Raw genomic sequence first — 24,151 nt, forward strand, 5'->3', positions numbered from 1 at the left:
TTCACTGTACTACTGAAGAAATAGAAGAATCCGCAATGGCATTTGAAGATAGACTGTTCCTAGAGAGGAAAGAGCAAGGAATAGTGAAGGACAAAACTAAAAGTTGGATTGCACCTCTAGCCTTCAAGTCTCAAAGACAACGCTTGTCTAACAGCAGAGAACAAGTTTACAAACGATTTGTCTCTCAGGCACAGCTCATGCAGCAAACCCGAGATGTCACAGATTCTTTACGGTCAGAGCCGTGAGACTCTGGAACTCTCTGGGAGAGGAAGTGGTGATGTCCAACTCACTTAATGAGTTCAAGAGAGGCCTGGACGCCTTTCTTGAGAACAATAAAATTACATCTTATGCTTAGTTAATTAATCCAGGGATTTAATCTGACTGCCAGATTGGAGTCGGGAAGTGAATTTTTCCTCAATGATGTAAATTGGCCTATACCGCATGGTTTTTTGTTGCCTTCCCCTGGATCAATGCTGCGGAATAGCTGCAGTGCACAAGAAATAGGCTGAACTGGATGGACGCTTGTCTTTTTTCGGCCTTATAAACTATGTAACTATGTAACAGATACCAAAGATGGCAAATCTTCCTTACAACCGACTTAGCGCAGATCCACCTTTCACCAACGTCGGGTTAGATGTGTTTGGTCCTTGGTCTGTGGTTGTCCGATGAACCAGAGGAAGCCAAGCCAGCGGGAAACGATGGGCGATTATGTTCACTTGTCTATCCATTAGAGCCGTGCACATAGAGGTAATCAAATCTATGGATACTTTATGCATCATAAATGTCAGACTATTATGGCTATGTGCCCACGATGCGGAAATGCTCCGGATTTTTCCTGAGCGTTTCTGCATCTCTCTGGCAGAAAAAAAGCATGCGGATTGTACATGCGGATTTTACATGCTTATTGTACATGCGGATTTTACATGCGGATTGTACATGCGGATTGTACATGTGTTTTTCCTGCCAGGGACATGCGGATGTGAAGCGTTTTCCACATGAATTTCCGCATGCGGGTTGTCAAGAGATTTTAGCATCACTTGGAAAGTGCTTGACAACTTGGTCACACTATATAAATCCATGTAACCGGCAACCGGCATATATAGTGTGACCGAAAGAATGGTAAAAAATAAAAAATTAATATTATATTTACCTTCTGATGGCCCCTGGCGTCCTTGTCTTGGCTTGCTGGCAGCTCGTGGTAGACTAAAGGACCTGCCGACGTCAGCGGTCGCGTCACCCGTGACTAAATGATGTTACCGCAGGTCCTTCTAGTCTACCGCGAGCTGCCGGCAAGCCAAGACAAGGACACCGGGGGCCATCAGAAGGTAAGTATAATGTATATTTTTTATTTTATTCTTTTTTTTACAGGTACTATGGTACCCGGGTCCGGAGGAGAGTCTCCACATTGAAACGCATGGATTCTGCATGTACAGATCCAGTGATGCGGATGACATGTGATCCAATGCAAGTCAATGGTGTTTGCGCAAAATAATTGGTAGTGCTTTTTTTCCGCAGCGGAAATTTCCGCAGCATGTGCACATCACATGCGGATTATCATTGGGGAACATGGCAGACCTACTACCAAGAGTTTAAGCGTTTCTGCAGCGGAATTGCCGCTGAGGAAATGCTTAAAAAACGCATAGTCGGCACACAGCCTAACTCCGATTTCCTGTGATCCTGATGACCCAACTGTTCTCACCCCAGCCATGTAGCTTACACAGAAGACTGAATCTAATTGCTCTCCACCTGGAGAATTTAACGTTAAAGACCGTTACAGGAGTCATTGGAGACAAGTGCAGAGTCTCTCCAATGCCTTTTGGGACAAGCGGAAGAAACAATACCCTGTAACAGAGGAGAAAGTGGCAAACCAGAAAGCCTAACCTCCAGCCCGGTGATATAGTACTAATGAAAGACTGTCAGTCTCGAAGAAATGAATGGCCGTTAGGTCTCATTACCTAGACGTTCCCGAGCAAGGACGGAATTGTACGCAAAGTAGAAGTCAGAATAGGGAAACAGGGTGAGACCAAATTGTTCCTCAGACCAGTAGGGGAACTCGTTCTGTTATTCTCGTCCAATAAACACAATAGTGACATCGGTTGAAGTCAAGCGGGGAGTGTCCTGTCCTGACACAGAGAAACTGCTGTCTTGTAACTGAAGTTATGTTTATTCCAAGAACTCTGTATTGTTTAGCAACAACACCATCTGCTGGTGAATTTTATGCATACATTTTACTTTCAGTTTGCAATGGATTGTAGGAGATTCCTGAGGCATTGTGGGAGTCTCCTGCTACATCTTGGGCTTATTATTACACTGTGGGGAAGCCAGCAGCCATTTTCCTTCATTCCTCTGAGGAGAAACCACCTTATGTGTTGCTCTGTCTTGTTCTTGTAAAACAGCCTGTTCTAGCATAGTTGGTGAGGCCTATGTGTTTTAATGCAGTGTTGCTACAAGTAAGTTTATGCATTAGTTAGGTAAACATCAGCTTGTACCTTATGTAATACTGTGTATTGTAGAGTACTATGTTTGTACAGATATATGTTCTGAAATACCCCTGTTATTACACCTATAGTTTCACCCTTTCCTGTCATACTCTGCAAGCAATAAAAGAAGTTACAAGTTCACAGCCTCTTTTTCTTAAAGACGACACGGGGTTTAGCTAGATGTCTCACTGCACATCCTGCTATTCTGTGAGGACAGTATGAGACTTAATAGATGTGTACAAATATCTCAAGGGCTGTCACATTGTAGAAGGATCTTATCATCCTTATTCTCATTTGCACAAAGAAAGACTAGAAGCAATGGGATGAAGCTGAATAAGAGGAGACACAGATTAGATATTAGAAAAAACTTTTTGACAGTTAGGGTGATTAATGAGTGGAACAGGCGGCCACGAGAGGTGGTGAGTTCCCGTTCAATGGACGTCTTCAAACATAGGCTGGACAGACATCTGTCTGAGATGGTTTAGTGGATCCTGCATTGAGCAGGGGGTTGGACCAGATGACCCTGAAGGACCCCTCCACCTCTAACATTCTATGATTCTATTGTCCCCAGAAATCTACCCGGGGCCGGATAAAAGGTCATCAAGGGCAGTAAATGGCCCATGGGCTTGAGGTTCCTCTTTAGTAGTGGATTGTGAGATATGGAGCCTGAAATTCAAAAGTTCAAAACGTTGTTACCCTTTCGCTCGTCAGTGTATATATCATATTGCTTTATTCCCATTTTGTATCATCTTTGTATATTTTTTATAAACATTGCCTTCTTTTCTGGATTAAATATATAAAATGTAATAGCTCTGTTCCTCTTGCACCCCTGAAGCCATTTGCTTCCTGTAACCGGTGTCGAATCGACTTGTATAAATGATTGGTAGTGGAAGCTATTGGTTCTTTTTGTTATTGTAGAGTTAGCAGCAACCGTACCCAGGTAAATACATATATTCAATGCGTTTGAATCTGAGGTGTATATACCATACGCTCACTGTTAGTTCTCCAATAGCCGGCCTAGTAGTGGGAGCCACCACGACCTCGTCCATCACTCATTAGTCAATTGCGTAATTAACCTGACGATTGGAGGCAGCAGAGTTCTCTTGACAACTAGTGGCAGTGGTGAGAGCTCAGTGATCTCTCCGGTTGTAAAGGACATATTGATATTCATGCTATAGTTGTTCCACTTCTGTTGCTTGTTTCTAAAATCATGTTATTGTACTCCTTGCTTAGCAGAACATTTTGAAGGCTACACTCTGCTCCTGTTCTAACTAGTTTACACCGGGACGTGTAACTTTGTGTAACTTTCCATCACGCGCCGAGCTTATGATAATATGACCATATGTGTGTTTCCGTAATAATTGTACTAACATTGGCTTAAGCCTGTAGCTTGGCTGTAGGTGATTGGTTATTGATATACTCAAAACAATATATAATGATAAGTAGAATATAAAATTGGTGCCAATATCGCTGATTGGTCGCGGCCGGCAGACGGCGACCAATCAGCAAAGCTGTGTTTAAATTTGGCGCCAAAATCGCTGATTGGTCGCGGCCGGCGAAAAAATGACCAAGTATGGAATGGACAAGGCAACTGTTAGGTGGATTCATAACTGGCTTAGTGATCGGACTCAAAGAGTGGTCATAAATGGCTTCACATCCAGTTGGATGAATGTCTCAAGTGGGGTACCACAGGGCTCTGTCCTGGGACCTGTATTGTTCAACATCTTTATCAATGATTTAGATGAAGGAATTGAGGGTAAACTGATTAAATTTGCTGATGACACAAAGCTAGGAGGGATAGCTAACACTAGAGAAGAGAGAGAGAGGATTCAAAAAGACCTAAATAAACTGGAGCAGTGGGCAGCAACCAACAGAATGGTTTAGAACAGGGAGAAATACAAAGTACTAAATATGGGCAATAAAAATGAAAAAAGCATATACAGAATGGGAGGAATAGAGCTAAGCAACAGCACGTGTGAAAAAGACTTAGGTATACTAATAGATCATAAACTGAACAGGAGTCAACAGTGTGATGCAGCAGCAAAAAAGGCAAATACAATTCTGGGATGTATTAACAGAAGCATACAGTCTAGATCACGTGAAGTCATTATCGCACTTTACTCCTCTTTGGTCAGACCTCATCTGGATACTGCGTCCAGTTTTGGGCACCACATTTTAAAAAAGACATGAAGAAACTGGAGCAAGTTCAGAGAAGAGCGACCAGAATGGTGACTGGTCTGCAAACCATGTCCTATGAGGAACGGTTACAGGATTTGGGAATGTTTAGCTTGCAAAAAAGAAGACTTAATAGCTGTCTACATATATCTCAAGGGCTGTCACATTGTAGAAGGATCATCCTTATTCTCATTTGCACAAGGAAAGACTAGAAGCAATGGGATGAAACTGAATGGGAGGAGACACAGATTAGATATTAGAAGACACTTGTTGACAGTGAGGTGATCAATGAGTGAAACAGGCGGCCACGAGAGGTGGTGAGTTCCCCTTCAATGGATGTCTTCACACAGAGGCTGGACAGACATCTGTCTGAGATGATTTAGTGAATCCTGCTTTGAGCAGGGGGTTGGACCAGATGACCCAGGAGGTCCCCTCCAACTCTACCATTCTATGATTCTAAGAAACACTGAGAATCATCGTGTCATGGAACTTGCTCACTGATTCTGCTCTTGTGATCAGGACCCTCCTGTCTCCGTTACGGGTGTGTCGGGTGTGACAGAAAGTCATTCTGGATCCGGCTGTAGAAGGTCGCTGCGCTTGGCTTTGCAGACACCTTCTTGATCCTTTCACCATCCTTCCTTCTCTAGGACCCAGCGGTGAGCTACAGTTTTCTGCTGCTAATTAACACACCCTTGTTGGACCATTAAATAACACCCAATCTCTCCAGAGAATCGCTGGTGATAGTACTCTGTTCAGGCCTGGAGTTCTAGCAGTTGGCTAGTTTCCTCTTGGAGTTCCTTTGTGATCGTGGTCGTGATCGCTCTGGTGTCTTCTCAAAGCTAAGTGTATCCCCTTGTCTGTTTACCTTGTTTGTCGTTAGTTGCAGTGGGGCTGGCTAGTGCTCACCCTCCCCCTCCCCACATAGGGCCTAGCTCTAGGGTCAGCCAGGGATTAGGAATCCTGCTCGGCGATAGGTGAGGAATCTATTTAGGGACAATAGGGGAGCCAGGGAGTTGTAAGACCTACGTTGGGGTCTCCACTCTTCCTTTCCCTAGTTCCCTAAGGTTTCCCCCTTTTCCAGTCATCGTACACTGGGTCCTTCCCATACCTAGCATGATAGTCTTCTCATAGATTCTAAGCTCTGGTGATTAGGAATATGTAAACTATTATCCATCCCCGTGAGGGAAAGCAGTGAGAACAATACAGATATAATGGGGAGGGAAGCAGAACATTTATGGAAGGTTCTTACCATTTACTGATGCTGTTATGGTAGTTTCCATTCCATCCTTCTTTCCTCCATCACTTTCCTGCAAGAACCCAACAGGACACGAGAAAATTTTGAAAGAAAAAAAAAAGACGTTAGATGATTCTGAGTTCACAGAAAGGTGAATCCCCTCCACTAGAAGATAGTACTCCATCTGGCCCTATAGGAAAAGGATCGGTCTTAGTGGTGATCACGTAGGATCCACATTCAGCCAAGTATGTGACATATTGACATGGAAGACTCTGGAATGATTGGAGATAATCGGGTGGTGAACGGCTGAGCCGTTTATCACCAGCTCGGGCACAGCAGTACAGAAGCCTGGTATCCCTGCTGGGGACTGCAACTTCTTCTCTGCTGTCCTTGTGGTGGTCTTACTGGGAGAAGCTGCTCATCGTATCTCTTACATCTGCATGAATGGATCATGTCCCCCCTTAGACAACTCATTGATATGTTGTAGATCAAGCAGCAGATGCAGTCACATTGTGTCCAGAACTCGGAGTATTTGATGGTATTACTGTACTTTTCGGACCAGAAGAAGCACCCCAAATTTTGGGAAGGAAAATAGGGAAAAAAGATTTTTAATGAAATGGAGGTCCATCTTATAGTCCAAATTTATGGTAGCTTACCTGGGGAGTGGGAACGGTGGTGTGGGGCGACAGGAGGTAGGGTCCCAGCTTCAGGAAGCCGGCGGCAGAAATGTGGCGATGCTGCAGGCCCTGGGTGGAGGAGGGGGTGTCCCGGTGGTGCGAGGCTGTGGGTCATGGGCTGGAAGAAAGGGTGCGCACAGAGGCAGAGCGGAGTGCATTGATTTCCCTGTGGTGGGCTTCCCGAAGATGGCCGCGTCCGGCGGCCATTTTCATGCAGCCGTGGGCTCTGCCCAGATCCCAAACTCCGCAAGGACTCTACCTCCTGTGACTTTGCTCCACCACCGTCGTTCCCCCGTAAGCTACATTGGGACAATAAGATGCATCACTATTTTCCTCCCAAAATTTGTGGGAAAAAAGTGCGTTTTATAGTCCAAAAAATAAGGTTTATTTGCCGCAGTTGACATTATGCTAGTATTTACTGCCGAGTGGATGTCTGGACGTAAGCCACAAAGGGGATGATTTCACACCCTTTTCACACAGAGCAACCAATCACAGCGCAGTTTTCATTTTATTTTGAAAGCTGAGCTGTGATTGGTTGTTATTGATGTTTCCATAAATCGGCTTCAATGTTTTATGAGAACAGAAACTGGTTGACTGCCGCGACCACATTCGACATAAAGAAACAGCGCGTTGCCCATTACAGCGGGTGCATTCCACTGCCGAGCTCGTACTACAATGTCACCGCACATCCTGCTTCTGAGCTCACACAGCACAGCTGACATATTACATCTGAGCGTGCAACTCACTGCTGAACCCGTGCCCCATTACTGTACATGTACTCCACTGCTGATAGCGCGCACACTACAGTCACTCATGTACTCTACTGCAAAGCACACATATTGATGCCGAGCATGTACTCCACTGCCGAGCGTGCACCCTACACTCACTCGTGTACTCTACTGCAAAACACACATATAATTGCCGAGCATGTACTCCACTGCCGAGCGTGCACCCTACAGTCACTCATGTACTCTACTGCAAAGGAGATATTATTGTCGAGCATGTACTCCACTGCTGAGGGCGCACCCTACAGTCACTCGTGTACTCTACTGTAAAACACACATATAATTGCCGAGCATGTACTCCACTGCTGAGTGTGCGCACACTACAGTCACTCATGTACTCTACTGCAAAGCACAGATATTATTGTCGAGCATGTACTCCACTGCCGAGTGCGCGCACACTACAGTCACTCATGTACTCTACTGCAAAGCACACATATTATTGCCGAGCATGTACTCCACTGCCGAGCGTGCACCCTACACTCACTCGTGTACTCTACTGCAAAGCACACATATAATTGCCGAGCATGTACTCCACTGCCGAGTGAGCGCACACTACAGTCACTCATGTACTCTACTGCAAAGCACACATATTGTTGCCGAGCATGTACTCCACTGCCGAGCGCGCACCCTACAGTCACTCGTGTATTCTACTGTAAAGCACACATATAATTGCCGAGCATGTACTCCATTGTCGAGCCCGCACCCTACAGTCACTCGTGTACTCTACTGCAAAACACACATATAATTGCCGAGCATGTACTCCACTGCCGAGCGTGCACCCTACAGTCACTCGTGTACTCTACTGTAAAGCACACACATAATTGCCAAGCATGTACTCCACTGCCGAGCGCGCACCCTACAGTCACTGGTGTACTCTACAGCAAAACACACATATAATTGCCGAGCATGTACTCCACTGCCGAGCCCGCACCCTACAGTCACTCGTGTACTCTATTGCAAAACACACATATAATTGCCGAGCATGTACTCAACTGCCGAGCGCGCACCCTACAGTCACTCGTGTACTCTACTGTAAAGCACAGATATAATTGCCGAGCATGTACTCAACTGCCGAGCGTGCACCCTACAGTCACTCGTGTACTCTACTGCAAAACACACATATAATTGCCGAGCATGTACTCCACTGCCGAGCCCGCACCCTACAGTCACTCGTGTACTCTACTGCAAAACACACATATAATTGCCGAGCATGTACTCCACTGCCGAGCGTGCACCCTACAGTCACTCGTGTACTCTACTGTAAAGCGCACAAATTATTGCCAAGCATGTACTCCACTGCCGAGCGCGTACCCTACAGTCACTCGTGTACTCTACTGTAAAGCACACATATAATTGCCGAGCATGTACTCCACTGCCGAGTGCTCACCCTACAGTCACTCGTGTACTCTACTGTAAAGCACACAAATTATTGCCAAGCATGTACTCCACTGCCGAGCGTGCACCCTACACTCACTCATGTATTCCACTGCAAAGCACACATATTGCCGAGCATGTACTCCACTGCCGAGTGCACCCTACTGTCACGGGTGTATCAGAGGTAACAGACAGTCGCCCTGCAGTTGGTTGCAGGAGATCTCTAGATGAGAAGCTGTCTCTAGGACCTAGCGGCTACCTCCCTCTGGTAATTAACTCCCTGGACTGGGTATATATATACCTGGTGTGTCTGAGAGTGAGGTGCTGGTGATATTCATTTCTACTTGTGAAGGCTTAGCAATAGCAGTACTTCGTCCTCTCTGGAGCTTGAGGCCGAGTTCGCATTTGTCTGGAGTCGTCTAAAGCTAAGCATTCTCCCCCTGTTTGTTCTCTATAGAGTTTAGTGGAGATCTACCAGTGCTCGTCTCCTCTCATCCCTAGCCTTAGCCATACGCCAGGGAAAGACAGGGCGAGGCACGCATTTGGCAATTGCAGAAGAGGCAATTTAGGAACAGTAGTTGAGACAGGGTGACACTAGACCAGACTAGGAGGTCTCCACTTCCCCCCTTTCCCTAGTCTCTCGGCTCCCTTTCCCTCTTCCCTCTGTGTTGCACTAAGTCTTTCCCACACCTGGCGTGACATTGTAGCCGGCCAAGCACGTTTTGAAAACGAAAAAAAAACCTGACATTTTGTTGTTTTTTTCTCTGTGTGTTTTTTCGGCGTGCACCTTTTTTTTCCTTTCTCCCTTGGGTATGGGTTCAGTTGCAAAGCTTGCAGAGCGGCTGCACAGGCTGTCTCTGGAGGTGAATGACCTCCGTGGTGAGGTACAGCAGCAGCATCAGCGGTTACAGGTTGCCAATATGGGTGTCTCAGCAGGTAGGCCTGTCCAGCCTGAACCCAAGGTTGCCCTTCCGGATAGGTTTTCAGGAGGTAGGGACAAGTTTTTTGTGTTTAAGGAGGCATGCAAATTGTACTTCAAACTTCGTCCCTACTCCTCCTGTAATGAGGAGCAGCGGGTTGGTATTGTGATCGCTCTACTGCAGGGCGATCCTCAGTCATGGACATTTTCGTTACCGCAGGACTCAGTTTGTCTCCAGTCTGTGGAGGTCTCTTTTGGAGCTCTTGCCCTCATCTATGATGACCCTGACCTAGTCACTTTGGCTGAGTCTAGGCTACATCGCCTTCAGCAGGGGATTCGGTCAGTGGAAACGTACACTTCAGAATTCTGTAGATGGGCGATGGATTCCAAATGGAATGACTCAGCCCTTAGAAGTCAATTTTGTGAGGGTCTTACTGAAAGGTTGAAAGATGCCTTGGCTGTGTATGATACCCCTCAGTCCTTGGAGGCTGCCATGTCATTGACCATACGTCTTGATAGACACCTTTGGGATGGACAGGTGTGACCACCTTCTCCAGGGCCTTATTGTAGGGGTTGTGTACCCCTGCCAGGGGAGCAGTCTGGGGGTGAACCAGTACTGGGGGAGGTGGAGGAACCCATGCAGTTAGGGGGTGTCTCTACATCATACATCTCCCCAGAGATTTGCAAGGAAAAAGGCGCATGTTTTTTTGTGGGAAAAAGAGACACTTTGTTGAGACCTGTCCTTCAATTCCTAAACAATAGGAGAGTCGATTAACTCTTGGTAGTCTGTAGTTGGATAAACAAGGGGTGCATTTGTGGCCAAACTGCAGTTCCCACTTTGTCCTGACAGCTGAGGTTGTGCTAGAGAGAAAACTGAGAAAATGTCTGTGTTTGTTGACAGTGGAGCCGGAGTCAGCATGGTTGATGCTGAGTTTGTGAGAATTTATGGTCTTGCTTGCTGTGCTTTAGCTGAACCTATTTCCATCTTCGCCATTGACTCGGCGCCACTTGCACAGTAAGCATTTACTAAGATTGTACATAATGTAAAACTGAGGGTGGGGTCAGTTCATTGTGAAATACTTCCTTGCTATGTTCTGGACAATCTTCCCACACCGATTGTCTTGGGTATACCTTGGCTTGTTAAACATAATCCGTTGGTGGATTGGCAAGCCAGGGAGATTATTGAATGGGGAGATTACTGCCATGAGAACTGTTTAGAAATTTCCCTTGCTACAGTCTCTACGGAAATATTACCTACTTTTCTGTCTGGTTTTGAGGACATTTTTTCTGAGATGGGGTGTCAGGATTTGCCTCCTCATCGTGCTTATGACTGTCCTATTAACCTGACCCCAAGAGCTAAACTACCGAAGTCCAGACTGTATAATCTTTCTGGCCCTGAGAGACAAGCCATGAAGGATTTCATTGCGGAAAGTCTGGAGAACGGACATATCAGACCCTCATCTTGGCCCGTGGCGGCAGGGTTCTTCTTTGTGAAGAAAAAAGATGGTAGTCTACGTCTGTCAAGCCAGGTGACTTAGTGCAACACAGAGAGAAAAGGGAAAGGGAGCCCAGACACTAGGGAAAGGGGGGAAGTGGAGACCTCCTAGTCTGGTCTACCGTCATCCTGTCTCAACTACCGTCCCTATATTGCCTCCTCAGCAATTGCCGCACGCATGCCTCGCCCTACTCTCCCTGGTATATGGCTATGGCTAGGGATGGAAGGAGATGAGAACTAGTCAACCTCCACTAAATTCTATAGCAACAAGGGTGGACAAAACAGGGGAAATGGCTTAGCTTAAGATGAACTCCAAATAAGCACACTGCCTCAAGCTCCAGAGAGAAAAAAGTACTGCTCCTGCTAAGTTTCACAAGTAAAAATGGATATAGCCGGCGACTCCCTCTCAGACGCACCCAGGCCAGAGAGCTAATTAGCAAGAGAGATGTAGTCGCTCATTCCTAAAGACAGCCTCTTATCTAAGAAGCTGTCTGCAATGCCAAACGTAGAGATCTCCTGCAACCCACTGCAGGGCGACTGTCTGTCACCTCTGACACACCCGTGACAAAGTCCCTGTTTAGATTTCAGGGAATTGAATCAAATTACCATCCGTGATCCATACCCTCTTCCTTTGATTTCTGATTTGTTCAGCCAGGTTGTGGGAGCTAAGGTATTCTCCAAGTTGGATTTAAGAGGAGCCTACAACCTGGTTAGAATCAGAGAAGGGGACGAATGGAAAACAGCATTCAATACCCCAGAAGGTCATTTTGAGAGTCTGGTTATGCCTTTTGGTTTGACCAATGCACCTGCGGTATTCCAGCATTTCATAAATGATATTTTCCATCATTTGGTGGGGAGGTTTGTGGTGGACAATATTTTGGTTTACTCAACTGATTTTGAGACCCATCGGGGGCTTGTTAAGCAGCTGCTCCAGATATTAAGGGATACAAACTTTATGCCAAACTAGAAAAATGTGTTTTCGCTGTTCAGAAGGTGCAGTTTTTGGGGTACTTGTCATCTTCGGATTTTCGGATGGATCCAGAGAAGATCCGTGCAGTCCTTGACTGGGAGCGTCTCAAGAACCTGAAGGTTCTACATTGTTTTCTGGGCTTTACTAATTTTTATCGGAAATTCATCCAAAATTACTCTATTATTGTCAAACCCCTTACTGACATAACTAAGAAGGGGTCTGATTTTTACAAATGGTCGGATGCTTCCTGTCAGGGACGACACGGAGGAGATCGCACAATATCTCACCCTTGCCGTCACTCTGTCAGGATTTCATCAGGGATCTGCGAGCAAACGGTCCCAACTACTCACTACGTAGGTACCGGCAAGCGACCAATGAGCGTATGGCGTCACACCTCCACATTCCACCGCATGGAATATGTGTATACGCCCCCCATACGGTCACTGTCAGCTTCACGATAGCCCAATTATTATTATTTGCTGCCACCACCGTCCAGATTTGAAATATAATACAGGCCTCGTCGGACGCCTGCGTTCTAGTAGCGTTTGGCTTCAGGGGAAGGAACGATTACAGGACAAAAGAAACAGAACTATTAAATTTTATATTTAACCCAAAAGGCAGTGTTTAGGAAAAATATACACGATTTTACAAAAGGGGACAATACAATACATATGCAGTTACACAAAATAAACAGGATTAAAGAGGACTTACATACTACACAGATCACAGAGACGATTCCGTTTAGCTGGAGGTGGGGCGCCCCACTTATTGATTTGACTGTTATCGAACAGGATCCGTTGCTTATAGTCTCTATAACACTGGCAATGAATATGGATCAACCTTCAGTTGGATCTTTTATGCTGCAGTGTGAGACCGGCCCACACACCCCCTGGGATGACATCATGTGGGCTCGGCACCACCCTTCATGTTGTTATTAAAAACGCTGATTTCTGCGATAACTCATCCCTGGTTGCTCGCAGAAGCTTGCAAGCGACGTCATATTTTCAGTTATGAATTTACCTTTCCATAGAGACTACACATGGCATAGCTGCGATCCCTTATTCTGGTACTTTTGCTCCACAGCTCCCCGGAAGGGCTTACAGCGATGGGAAAATATCCATATTGTTCCTTAGCTGACCCTGTCACTAAAAATATGGGTCCCGTTATTATCAGAATTATGGAACTTGTTAGCACCACGCTGGATCCCTGCTCTGACAGCCAGGGTCTCCGGCGTGTCACTTCACTCACCCGCGCTGCGGTCGGTGCTTCCCTTCCCCATGCTCTGCCTGTTTCTAGCAGGGCTTCCAGCCATGTACTTAGGGCACGCGCTCCTGCCCTCTTAAAGGGCCAGTGCATGCACTTGCTATTTCCTCCCCAGCCAATGACTGTGGGGCATTATGTATATATTGCTTCCTCCCCATTGGGGAGGTGCCTGAGCAACCTTCCTGTTCTGCAGTCTAAGTTGTTAAGATTGCATACCAGTCCTTGCTGCACTCTGGTGCAGATCCTGCCTGCTGCACTCTGGTGCAGATCCTGCCTGCTGCACTCTGGTGCAGATCCTGCCTGCTGCACTCTGGTGCAAATCCTGCCTGCTGCACTCTGGTGCAAATCCTGCCTGCTGCACTCTGGTGCAAATCCTGCCTGCTGCACTCTGGTGCAAATCCTGCCTGCTGCACTCTGGTGCAGATCCTGCCTGCTGCACTCTGGTGCAGATCCTGCCTGCTGCACTCTGGTGCAGATCCTTCCTGCTGCACTCTGGTGCAAATCCTGCCTGCTGCACTCTGGTGCAAATCCTGCCTGCTGCACTCTGGTGCAAACTCAGCCTGCTGCACTCTGGTGCAAACTCAGCCTGCTGCTCCATCCAGTCTGTCCTACTATGTCCAGCTGCTGCACGGCTTTTGGTCTGTCCTGGAGTGGCATCTGGCGTTCATCGGGAGCCAAGTCTAACATCACCATCAGAGGCTCTAGTGAACAGTCCAGTGCTCGCTTAGTCAGGCTCCTCCAAGATCTCCGCAGTCTGTGGCACAGTGGTTCCACAAACCACGTCCGTGACAGTTTGCTCAGGCCATGGACCCCGGATCCCGCCTGATCGGACCATGTACCAAGAGCTCTGCCGATAGAAAGGCGCGCAGGAAGAGTTGTCGATGCAGTTGCAGTCCCTGACTACCAAGTTGGAGGCCTTAAACATCTCTCCAGAGTTCCCACATGTTCAAGCAGCTGTGTCTTCTCCGGAAACCTCTCAGACTGTTTGCTTAGTTTGAGGTCCAGGCCCCCGACTTGCAGCTCCACCACGCTTTGACGGCAATCCGAAGCTCTGCCGCGGGTTCATCAATCAGTGCCGGCTACATTTTGAACTTCTTCCTCACCACTTCCCGTTGGACCGAGCAAAGGTAGCATTCCTTATGTCGCACCTTGGAGGCGAGGCCCTGGCGTGGTTGAATCCATTATGGGAGAGGGAGGACCCGATCATCTCCAATTTGCCAGCATTCTTGGAGGCTTTTCGCAAAGCATTCGATGAACCCGGGCGAACCACCTCTTCAGCTTCTGCTCTTCTCCGTTTACGTCAGTCCAATTCATCTGTGGGATAATATGCGGTACACTTCTGCACTCTGGCATCCGAACTCGGATGAAATAACGAAGCTTTGGTGGCGACATTCTGGGAGGGGCTATCGGGGTCTCAACCAGATTACGGTGAAAAATAAATACCCTATCCCACTGATTCCTGAATTGTTTGACCGTTTAAGAGGTGCCAGGATCTTCACCAAATTAGATTTAAGAGGCGTCTACAATCTAATCCGCATTCGCCGGGGAGACGGTGGAAGACGGCCTTCAATACCAGGGACGGACATTATGAATACCAAGTGATGCCCTTCGGTCTCAGTAATGCAAAGGCAGTTTTTCAAGAGTTCGTCAATGATATCTTCCGGGACCTGCTTTATTCCTGCGTTGTTGTGTATCTGGACAATATTTTGGTATTTTTCCCGGATCTGGCCTCCCACAGACGAGCAGTTCGGCAAGTTCTCAAGCATCTTAGGGAGAGTCGACTCTACGCCAAGTATGAGAAATGCGTTTTTGAACAGTCCGCTGTAATCCTAGATATTGATTTTTATATGGTTTCAATCAGTTTAATTAATAATTATGTATATAATAATTATATATATATATTCTTATTTTCAGGGAGTTCAGCAGAAGGTCATTGATACTGAAATGTTCAACCAGATGGCCTATTTAACATAGGAATGTAAATGACCGGTCATTTGTTGATATTTTCTTTGATGTTCAAGGATGAGAGCAACGGATTAGATTGGGTGTAATTTTCTCAGAGATGTCATCTTGTGCAATCTTATCTGTTGGTTTAAGATGGTTTCTCCCTGGCATGCCTTGGAAGATCAAAGCTGTTAACTGAGATACATTGGATGTTTTAAGATATAAAAGATGACTGAACTCTGGGGAGAGTATTGTTGTTTTGGACATTGAGAGAGGAGTTACATACAGAGACAGAGAGAAGAGATGGCATTTTACAGAATCTGGAGACGTCCAGAACCAACATTACTTTCATTCAGGATTGTTATTATACGAAGCTAAGTATCTTAATTACTCTCATTTATTGATTTAATTATTGTTTAATTTTACTTTTACTTTGCTTGAAACTCTTATTGTAATTTTCTTTTAAATTCTTAAGTAAAATAATAATTGATCACTTATTTAGTGCAAATCATTTTGTTTATCCATAACAATTTTACAAATTATAAACCCGTTACAATACATCTGCCCTTCCCTTCTTGGGTTACATTATCTCAGGTACCGGACTCAGGATGGATCCTGAGAAAGTCTCTTCCATCCTTAAATGGCCGCTGCCCGTTGGAGTCAAAGCAATTCAGAGATTCCTTGGCTTTGCTAACTATTATTGACAATTCATTCCTCACTTGTCCACTCTGACCGCTCCTATCTCTGCCATGACCCGAAAAGGAGCTGATCCAAAGAACTGGTCCTCTGAGGCTGAGGAAGTCTTCCGCTCTCTTAAACGGTCCTTCTCCACCGCTCCTTTTCTGCATCATCCGGATTTGAACAAACAGTTCTTCCTAGAGGTGGATGCATCCTCGTCAGGGGCTGGAACTGTGCTCACTCAAAAATCTTCCTCGGGTCGCCGAGTGTTCTGCGGTTTCTTCTCTAAGGCCTTCTCCACTCCAGAGAGTAATTACTCCATCGGTGACCGGGAGTTATTCGCCATCAAGATGGCTTTGGAGGAGTGGCGATACCTACTGGAGGGCACAGTCTATCCAGTGGTCATCTACAATGGACCATAAGAACCTGGCGTATCACCAGTCCGCCCAGAGACTTAATCCACGCCAGGCCAGGTGGTCTTTGTTTTTTGCCCGCTTTAACTTTTTATTATTTTTATTACATTTCAGGTCCGGTGACAAGAATGTTAGAGCTGATGCCCTCTGTCGCTCATTTCTTTCCGGGGACCAAGAGGAGGATCCTCAATTTATCATCGAACCGTCCAAGATGGTTACTGTCGCTCCAGTCAGCCTGTCGCGAATTTCCCCAGGAAAAACCCTTGTGGCTGAATCTGAGAAGCAGCGAGTTTTGTCATGGGGCCACTCGTCCAAGGTGGCTGGTCACGCGGGACAAAGGAAGACGCTACAATTGATTTCTCGCCACTACTGGTGGCCATCAATGAGGAGGGAGATCTATGCTTACATGGCCTCCTGTCCAATTTGTGCCCGCAATAAAGTCCCCAGACGACTTCGTACCGGTTCTCTCCTGCCGTTACCTGTGCCATCTGGTCCATGACAGCACAAAGCAATGGACTTCATAAAAGATTTGCCAGTATCTGAGGGTTGCACCGTCATCTAGGTAGTCGTGGATCGCTTCTCCAAAATGGCGCATTTTACCACATTGTCTGCTCTTCCGTCTGCTCCTAAACTGGCTGACACCTTCATCAAATATATCTTCCGACTGCTCGTTACATTGTGTCCGATCGAGGTTTGCAGTTCACTTCCAGATTCTGGGGAGCTCTCTGTAAACATCTAGATATCGTCTTGGACTTCTCCTCGGCCTATCACCCTCAGTCCAATGGGCAAGTGGAGCGTGTCAACCAGGTCCTGGGCAACTATCTGTGACACTTTGTCAATGCCCATCCCAATGATTGGGTGAAATTACTTCCCTGGGATGAGTTTTCGTACAACAATCACGTTGGTGAAGCCTTGGGAGAGCCTCCTTTCTACATTGTGTTCGATCGGCAACCCGAGGTTCCCCTCCCGGTGACGGTTCCTTCTGATGTTCCTGCGGCAGATGTTCTCTCCAAGGATTTTGTAAAGTTGTGGGAGGACACCAAAGCCACTCTAGAAGCATCCTCTGCCCGTATGAAGAGACATGCAGACAAAAGGTGCCTGGACCCTCCGTGCTTCCATCCTGGCGACAAGGTATGGCTCTCGTCCAGGTATGTCCGGCTGAAGGTTCCCTCTTACAAGTTGGGTCCTCGTTTTATCGGGCCTTTCGAAGTGCTGAAGAGGATCAATGAGGTCTCCTATAAACTGAAGTTGCCTCCTTCATTATGGATTCTAAATTCTTTTCATGTTTCTCTGCTGAAGCCGGTCATCCTGAGCCTCTTCTTCAAGGATCACAGTACCACGCCCGCGCCAACCACTGCGGATGATGTTTTTGAGGTGGAGAACATCTTGGCCATGAAGAAGGTGAGAGGCAAGAGCTTCTTCCTTGTTGACTGTAGGGGATTTGGTCCCGAAGAGAGATCCTGGGAGCCTAAGGAGAACATTCAAGCTCCGATTCTCCTTCTGAACTTCCCCGATGGCCTGAAGAGGAGGGGGCGTAAAGGAGAGGGGTACGGGTAGCACCACTCCGGATCCCTGGTCTGACAGGCATGGTCTCCGGCGTGTCACTTCACTCACCCGCGCTGAGGTCGGTGCTTCCCTTCCCCATGCTCTGCCTGTTTCTAGCAGGGCTTCCAGCTATGTCCTTAGGGGACACGCACGCGCGCTCCCACCCTCTTGAAGGGCCAGCTATTTCCTCCCCAGCCAATGGCTGTGGGGCATTATGTATATATTGCTTCCTCCCAATTGGGGAGGTGCCTGAGCAATCTTCCTGTTCTGCAGTCTAAGTTGTTAAGCTTGCGTACCAGTCCTTGCAGCACTCTGGTGCAGATTCTGCCTGCTGCACTCTGGTGCAGATTCTGCCTGCTGCACTCTGGTGCAGATTCTGCCTGCTGCACTCTGGTGCAGATCCTGCCTGCTGCACTCTGGTGCAGATCCTGCCTGCTGCACTCTGGTGCAGATCCTGCCTGCTGCACTCTGGTGCAAACTCTGCCTGCTGCACTCTGATGCAAACTCTGCCTGCTGCACTCTGATGCAAACTCTGCCTGCTGCTCCATCCAGTCTGTCCTACTAGGTCCAGCTGTTGCTCGGCCGTTAGTCTGTCCTGGAGTGGCACCTGGCGTTCATCGGGAGCCAAGTCTAACCTCACTATCAGAGGCTCTAGTGAACAGTCCAGTGCTCTCTTAGTCACGCCCCTACAGGCTCTCCGCAGTCCGTGGCACAGTGATTCCACAAACCACGTCTGTGACAGAACTTGAGCTATTCCATATTTCGTATTGGTGCCGGACGTCCTGGGAAATCTCTGTTAAATTCCCTTTGACGTCCTGGGAATAGAACTTCCTCAGCTACATGTAAATTGTCGCAAGCCTGCGTCTAATTGTCCCCTGCCTTTGCCAGGGAGAAATACCCTCGCATTTTGGGTTGTAGCACTTCTCTTGTGCCAGTATTTGTTTAAGCTCCTTCTGCTGTGGGTGATACTTTGCCGAGAGACAGAAGCTGGACTGTCAGCTTTCCTCTTGTGACAAATGGTGGATAAGGGAGGGGTGAGAAGCAAGAGGAGTCTGGGAGAAATTGTTAATATTTTCTTAATATTTCCCTGACACTTCCCTCCAGGCTTTTTCTTCCTTAAAGAATCATTTTGCTCCTGCACCTATACTCAGTCAACCTGATGTTTCTCAACCCTTTATTGTGGAGGTTGATGCGTCGGATGTTGGGGTTGGGGCTGTGTTGTCTCAGGGTTCGTCCCCTGGTGAATGGCGTCTATGAGTCTTCTTTTCTAAAAAATTGTCTTCGGCTGAGAGAAATTATGACGTGGGTAATAGGGAACTTTTGGCGATCAAACTAGTGTTCGAGGAATGGTGACATTGGTTGCAGAGGGCTGTTCATCCTATTACTGTTATTACTCACCATAGGAACCTGTCATATCTCCAGTCAGCTAAACGTCTTGACCCTAGGCAAGCCAGATGGTCCTTGTTTTTTACAAGGTTCAATTTTGTTGTCACTTTTCGTCCAGGAGTCAAAAATGTCAAGGCTGATGCTTTGTCCCGGAGCTTCCCTGGTGGTGGTGACCATGAGAACCCTGCCCCAATATTACAGAAAGGGTAGTCATTTCGGCACTTAATCCTGAACTGGAGGGTGAGGTGTTGGAGGCTCAGGGGGACGCCCTTGCGTCCTGCCCTTCAGGAAAGTTATTTGTACCATTTGATCTGCGCAGCAAAGTAATTAAAGAACATCATAACTCTGTGCTTGCTGCGCATCCAGGTGGTAAGGCAACCGCGGACCTCCTCTCTCGTTGTTTTTGGTGGCCGGGGTTCCATCGGGATGTGATTGAACACGTAGCTGTTTGTAGTATTTGCGCAGGTTCTAAGGTTCTAGGTTATCCCTAGTAGGCCATGGACACACTTGTCCATGGATTTTATTACTGACCTACCGGTTTCTGCAGGCAAAATGGTGATTTTGGTGGTAGTAGATAGGTTCAGTAAAATGGTTCACTTCGTCGCATTGCCTGCACTTTCAAATGCCAAGACTCTTGCTCAGGTGTACAGAAATGAGATCGTTAAGCTTCACGGGGTTCACTCCGATGTGGTGTCAGATCGCGGGACCCAGTTTGTTTCCAAGTTCTGGAAGGCATTCTGTTCTCGACTGTGGGTGCAGCTGTCCTTTTCCTCTGCCTTCCATCCTCAGTCGAATGGTGAGGCCGAGCGTGTCAATCAGAACTTGTAGACATACCTCAGGTGTTTCGTCTCTGAAAATCAGGAGGATTGGGCATCCTACTTACTGCTGGCAGAATTTGCCATTAATAATCATCATCAAGAATCCACTGGCAGGTCACCGTTCTTCGGTGCATAAGGATTCCACCCACAGTTTGGTACTTTCAGTGGGGGAGGAGCTTCAGGAGTTCCTGAGGAGGAATGGTTTGTTTTGTCGCTCTCCTCGGTATGGCAGGGTGTTCTGAGTAATTTAAAGATCATGGGAGACAGGTATAAACGAATGGCTGACAGAAAACGCTTGCCAGATAAGGACCTGAATGTGAATGACTTTGTGTGGTTGTATACCAGAAATATAAGATTGAAAGTTCCTTCTTGAAAGCTGGGACCTAGGTTTATTGGTCCATATAAAATAATCGCCATCATTAACCCAGTGTCATGGGTGTGTCAGAGGTGACAGACAGTCGCCCTGCAGTGGGTTGCAGGAGATCTCTATGTTTGGCATTGCAGACAGCTTCCTATATAAGAGGCTGTCTTTAGGACCGAGTGGCTACCTCTCTCTTGCTAATTAGCTCTCTGGCCTGGGTGTATATATACCTGGTGTGTCTGAGAGGGAGTCGCTGGCTATATGCATTTCTACTTGTGAAGCTTAGCAGGAGCAGTACTTCATCCTCTCTGGAGCTTGAGGCCGTGTGCTTATTAGGAGTTCATCTTAAGAGTTTAGTGGAGGTTGACTAGTGCTCATCTCCTTCCATCCCTAGCCGTAGGTCTCCAATTCCCCCCTTTCCCTAGTTTCTGGACTCCCTTTCCCTCTTCCCTCTGTGTTGCACTAAGTCTTTCCCACACCTGGCGTGACATTATAGCCGGCCGAGCACATTTTGAAAAGAAAAAAAAAGGGAACTTACTTTTTTTTTTTTCTCTGTGTGTTTTTTGGGCGTGCACCTTTTTTTTCCCTTTCTCCCTTGGGTATGGGTTCAGTTGCAAAGCTTGCAGAGCGGCTGCACAGGCTGTTTCTGGAGGTGAATGACCTCCGTGGTGAGGTACAGCAGTATCAGCGGTTACAGGTTGCCAATATGGGAGCCTCTGCAGGTAGGCCTGTCCAGCCTGAACCCAAGGTTGCCCTCCCGGACAGGTTTTCAGGAGGTAGGGACAATTTTTTTGTATTTAAGGAGGCCTGCAAATTGTATTTTAAACTTCGTCCCTACTTGTCAGGCAAAAGGTATTTTTTCCCTAATTTTAAAAACGAGAGATGTTTTAAAAAAGAAAAACCCCCACCCCCTATCCGTTTGTAAGAGAAGACATAGAATTGCAGTGCTGGCCCCCACCCTAAGAATTTTTATTATCGTCGTAAAGCCTCAGTGCAGAGCAGCTTCTAGTTCAAAATAGTTATTCCCTCCAAAATTCTATTGTTTAGCTGGACAAACAGTTAATGTAGAATTTAAAAACGCACATGACGGTCACTAACCCAGGGACCAGAGTTTTGGAATGTTCACATTTTCCTGGTTACAATGATATATTTTTCATAACTGGGATACCCCCAGAAATCGAGGAATTGGTTTCTTAGCTTCTGAGCACCATAGAGAGGTCCTGTTTAATATCCATCTGCATGAAAATTAGTGACGGCCAACATGATGTCTCCATCTTGGATGTGGGACCCCACCACACCAAGATATGAAATCTGAAGGTTTCTATGTTCTATGCAGCTGGGTGGTTTCACAAAACCGAGCCCCCGTGTGAGGTAGACAAAATGGGCGGTTCCTAATAATTTGGCCCTGTTACTAAAAAGCAAATCGGCCATTTTCAGGTCATTCTTCTCAGGGACGCCAGACGCACGCACATCACGCTGCGCGGAAGAATCACGTATAATTTCCGGGGAGCCGTCCCCCACACAGAATCTGAGACCATCACCTCGTGGCGCAGGTTTTGCTATTACTTATCCCTTTTATTTTAAATAACTGTTTTATGCATACATGTAAATTGTCTCCTTTATAATATCTTGTATATATTTTGTAAACCCTGCCCCCCTTTGGGAGTAAATCATAATTATTTACCAGTTTCGTCTTCTTGTCCTATGTCGAGCAAACACGTTCCTCACCCGCTATTTCACGTTACCTACCAGGTACCCGATCCACCTGTTAAGCGATCGGTGGTGGCAGTATACCAGTATTTATGTGATATTGTGGTTTGAGGGTGGCTGGTCGGAGGTATATATACGTTCCTGGAAGGAACTGGTGGTATATATACGTCCTGTCACATCACGTGCCGCAATAGTCGACATAAACTAGAGCAGCTGCACCCGTGCTTATCCTCAGTCAATACCGTGTTTGACCAGCAGGATAAGGGGGCGCCAGAGAGCTGCAAGGTCTGACCCAAGAGTGGGTGTCGTTTTCCTGACACTACTCCTCCGGTAATGAGGAGCAACGGGTTGGTATTCTGATCTCTCTATTGTAGGGCGATCTTCAGTCATGGGCGTTTTCATTACCGCAGGACTCGGTTTGTCTCCAATCTGTGAAGGGTTTTTTCAGAGCTCTGTCCCATATCTATGATGACCCTGACCGAGTCGCCTTGGCTGAGTCTAGGCTACATCGCCTTCAGTAGGGGATTCGGGCAGTGGAAACGTACAATTCCGTAGATGGGCAACGGATTCCAAATGGAATGACTCAGCCCTTAAAAGTCAATTTTGTGAGGGGCTTACTGAAAGGTTGAAAGATGCCTTGGCAGTATATGAAACTCCTCAGTCTTTGGAGGCTGCCATGTCTTTGGCCATACGTCTGGATAGGCGCCTTCGGGATAGACAGGTGCGACCACCTTCTCGGGGCCTTCTTGCCGGGGTTGTGTACTTCGGTCAGGGGAGCGGTCTGGGGGTGAACCAGTACTGAGGAATATGAAGGAACCCATGCAGTTAGGGGGTGTCTCTACGTCATACATCTCCTCGGAGATTCGCAAGAAAAAAGGCATATGTTTTTTTTGTGGGGAAAAAAGGACATTTTGTTGGTACCTGTCCTTCAATTCCTAAACAGAAGGAGACTCAATTAACTCTTGGTAGTCTGGAGTTGGATAAGCAAGGGGTCCATTTGTGGCCAAACTGCAGTTCCCACTTTGTCCTGACAGCAGAGGTGGTGCTAGAGAGCAAAACTGAAAAAATGTCTGTGTTTGTTGACAGTGGAGCCAGAGTCAGCATGGTTGTTTCTGAGTTTGTGAAAACTCATGGTCTTGCTTGCTGTGCTTTAGCTGAACCTATTTCCATCTTTGCCATTGACTCGGCGCCACTTGCACTGAGCATTTACTCAGATTGAATATAATGTAAAACTGAGGGTGGGGACAGTTCATTGTGAAATCATCCCTTGCTATGTTCTAGACAATCTTCCAACTCCGATTGTCTTGGGTATACCTTGGCTTGTTAAACATAATCCGTTAGTGGATTGGCAAACCAGGGAGATTACTGAATGGGGAGATTACTGCCATGAGAACTGTTTTGATATTTCCCTTGCTACTGTGTCTACGGAAATATTACCTACTTTTCTGTCTGGTTTTGAGGACGTTTTTTCTGAGAGGGGGTGTCAGGATTTGACTCCTCATTGTGCTTATGACTGTCCTATTAACCTGACCCTCGGAGCTAAACTACCGAAGTCCAGACGATATAATCTTTCTGGCCCTGAGAGACAAGCCATGAAGGATTTCATTGTGGAAAGTCTGAAGAAGGGACATATCACACCCTCATCTTCACCCTTGTTTTCTATAGAGTTTAGTGGAGGTTGACAAGTGCTCATCTCCTTCCATCCCTAGCCGTAGCCATACGCCAGGGAGAGTAAGGCGAGTCACGCGTGCGGCGATTGCTGAAGAAGCAATATAGGCACGATAGTTGAGACAGGGTGACGCTAGACCACACTAGGAGGTCTCCACTTCCCCCTTTCCCTAGTGTCTGGGGTCCCTTTCCCTTTTCCCTCTGGGTTGCACTAAGTCTTTCCCACACCTGGCATGACACCAAGCAGCGTTTCGTC

General features: G+C 46.9%; 1 protein-coding gene across 2 annotated transcripts in view; it reads right to left on the minus strand.

Moving 5' to 3' along the window:
* Positions 1–24,151, minus strand: part of LOC141164539 (uncharacterized) — a 167,656-nt gene that overhangs the window by 20,535 nt on the left and 122,970 nt on the right. For both annotated transcript variants that reach the window (XM_073649909.1, XM_073649919.1), the window contains one exon: positions 5,905–5,962. In XM_073649909.1, coding sequence (XP_073506010.1) covers positions 5,905–5,962 — 58 coding nt within the window. The remainder of the gene's footprint in view (positions 1–5,904; positions 5,963–24,151) is intronic.

This window comes from Phyllobates terribilis, unplaced genomic scaffold (genome assembly GCF_046119375.1).
Source record: "Phyllobates terribilis strain yellow unplaced genomic scaffold, ASM4611937v1 Scaffold_1__5_contigs__length_1240528914, whole genome shotgun sequence".
Lineage (NCBI taxonomy): Eukaryota > Metazoa > Chordata > Amphibia > Anura > Dendrobatidae > Phyllobates > Phyllobates terribilis.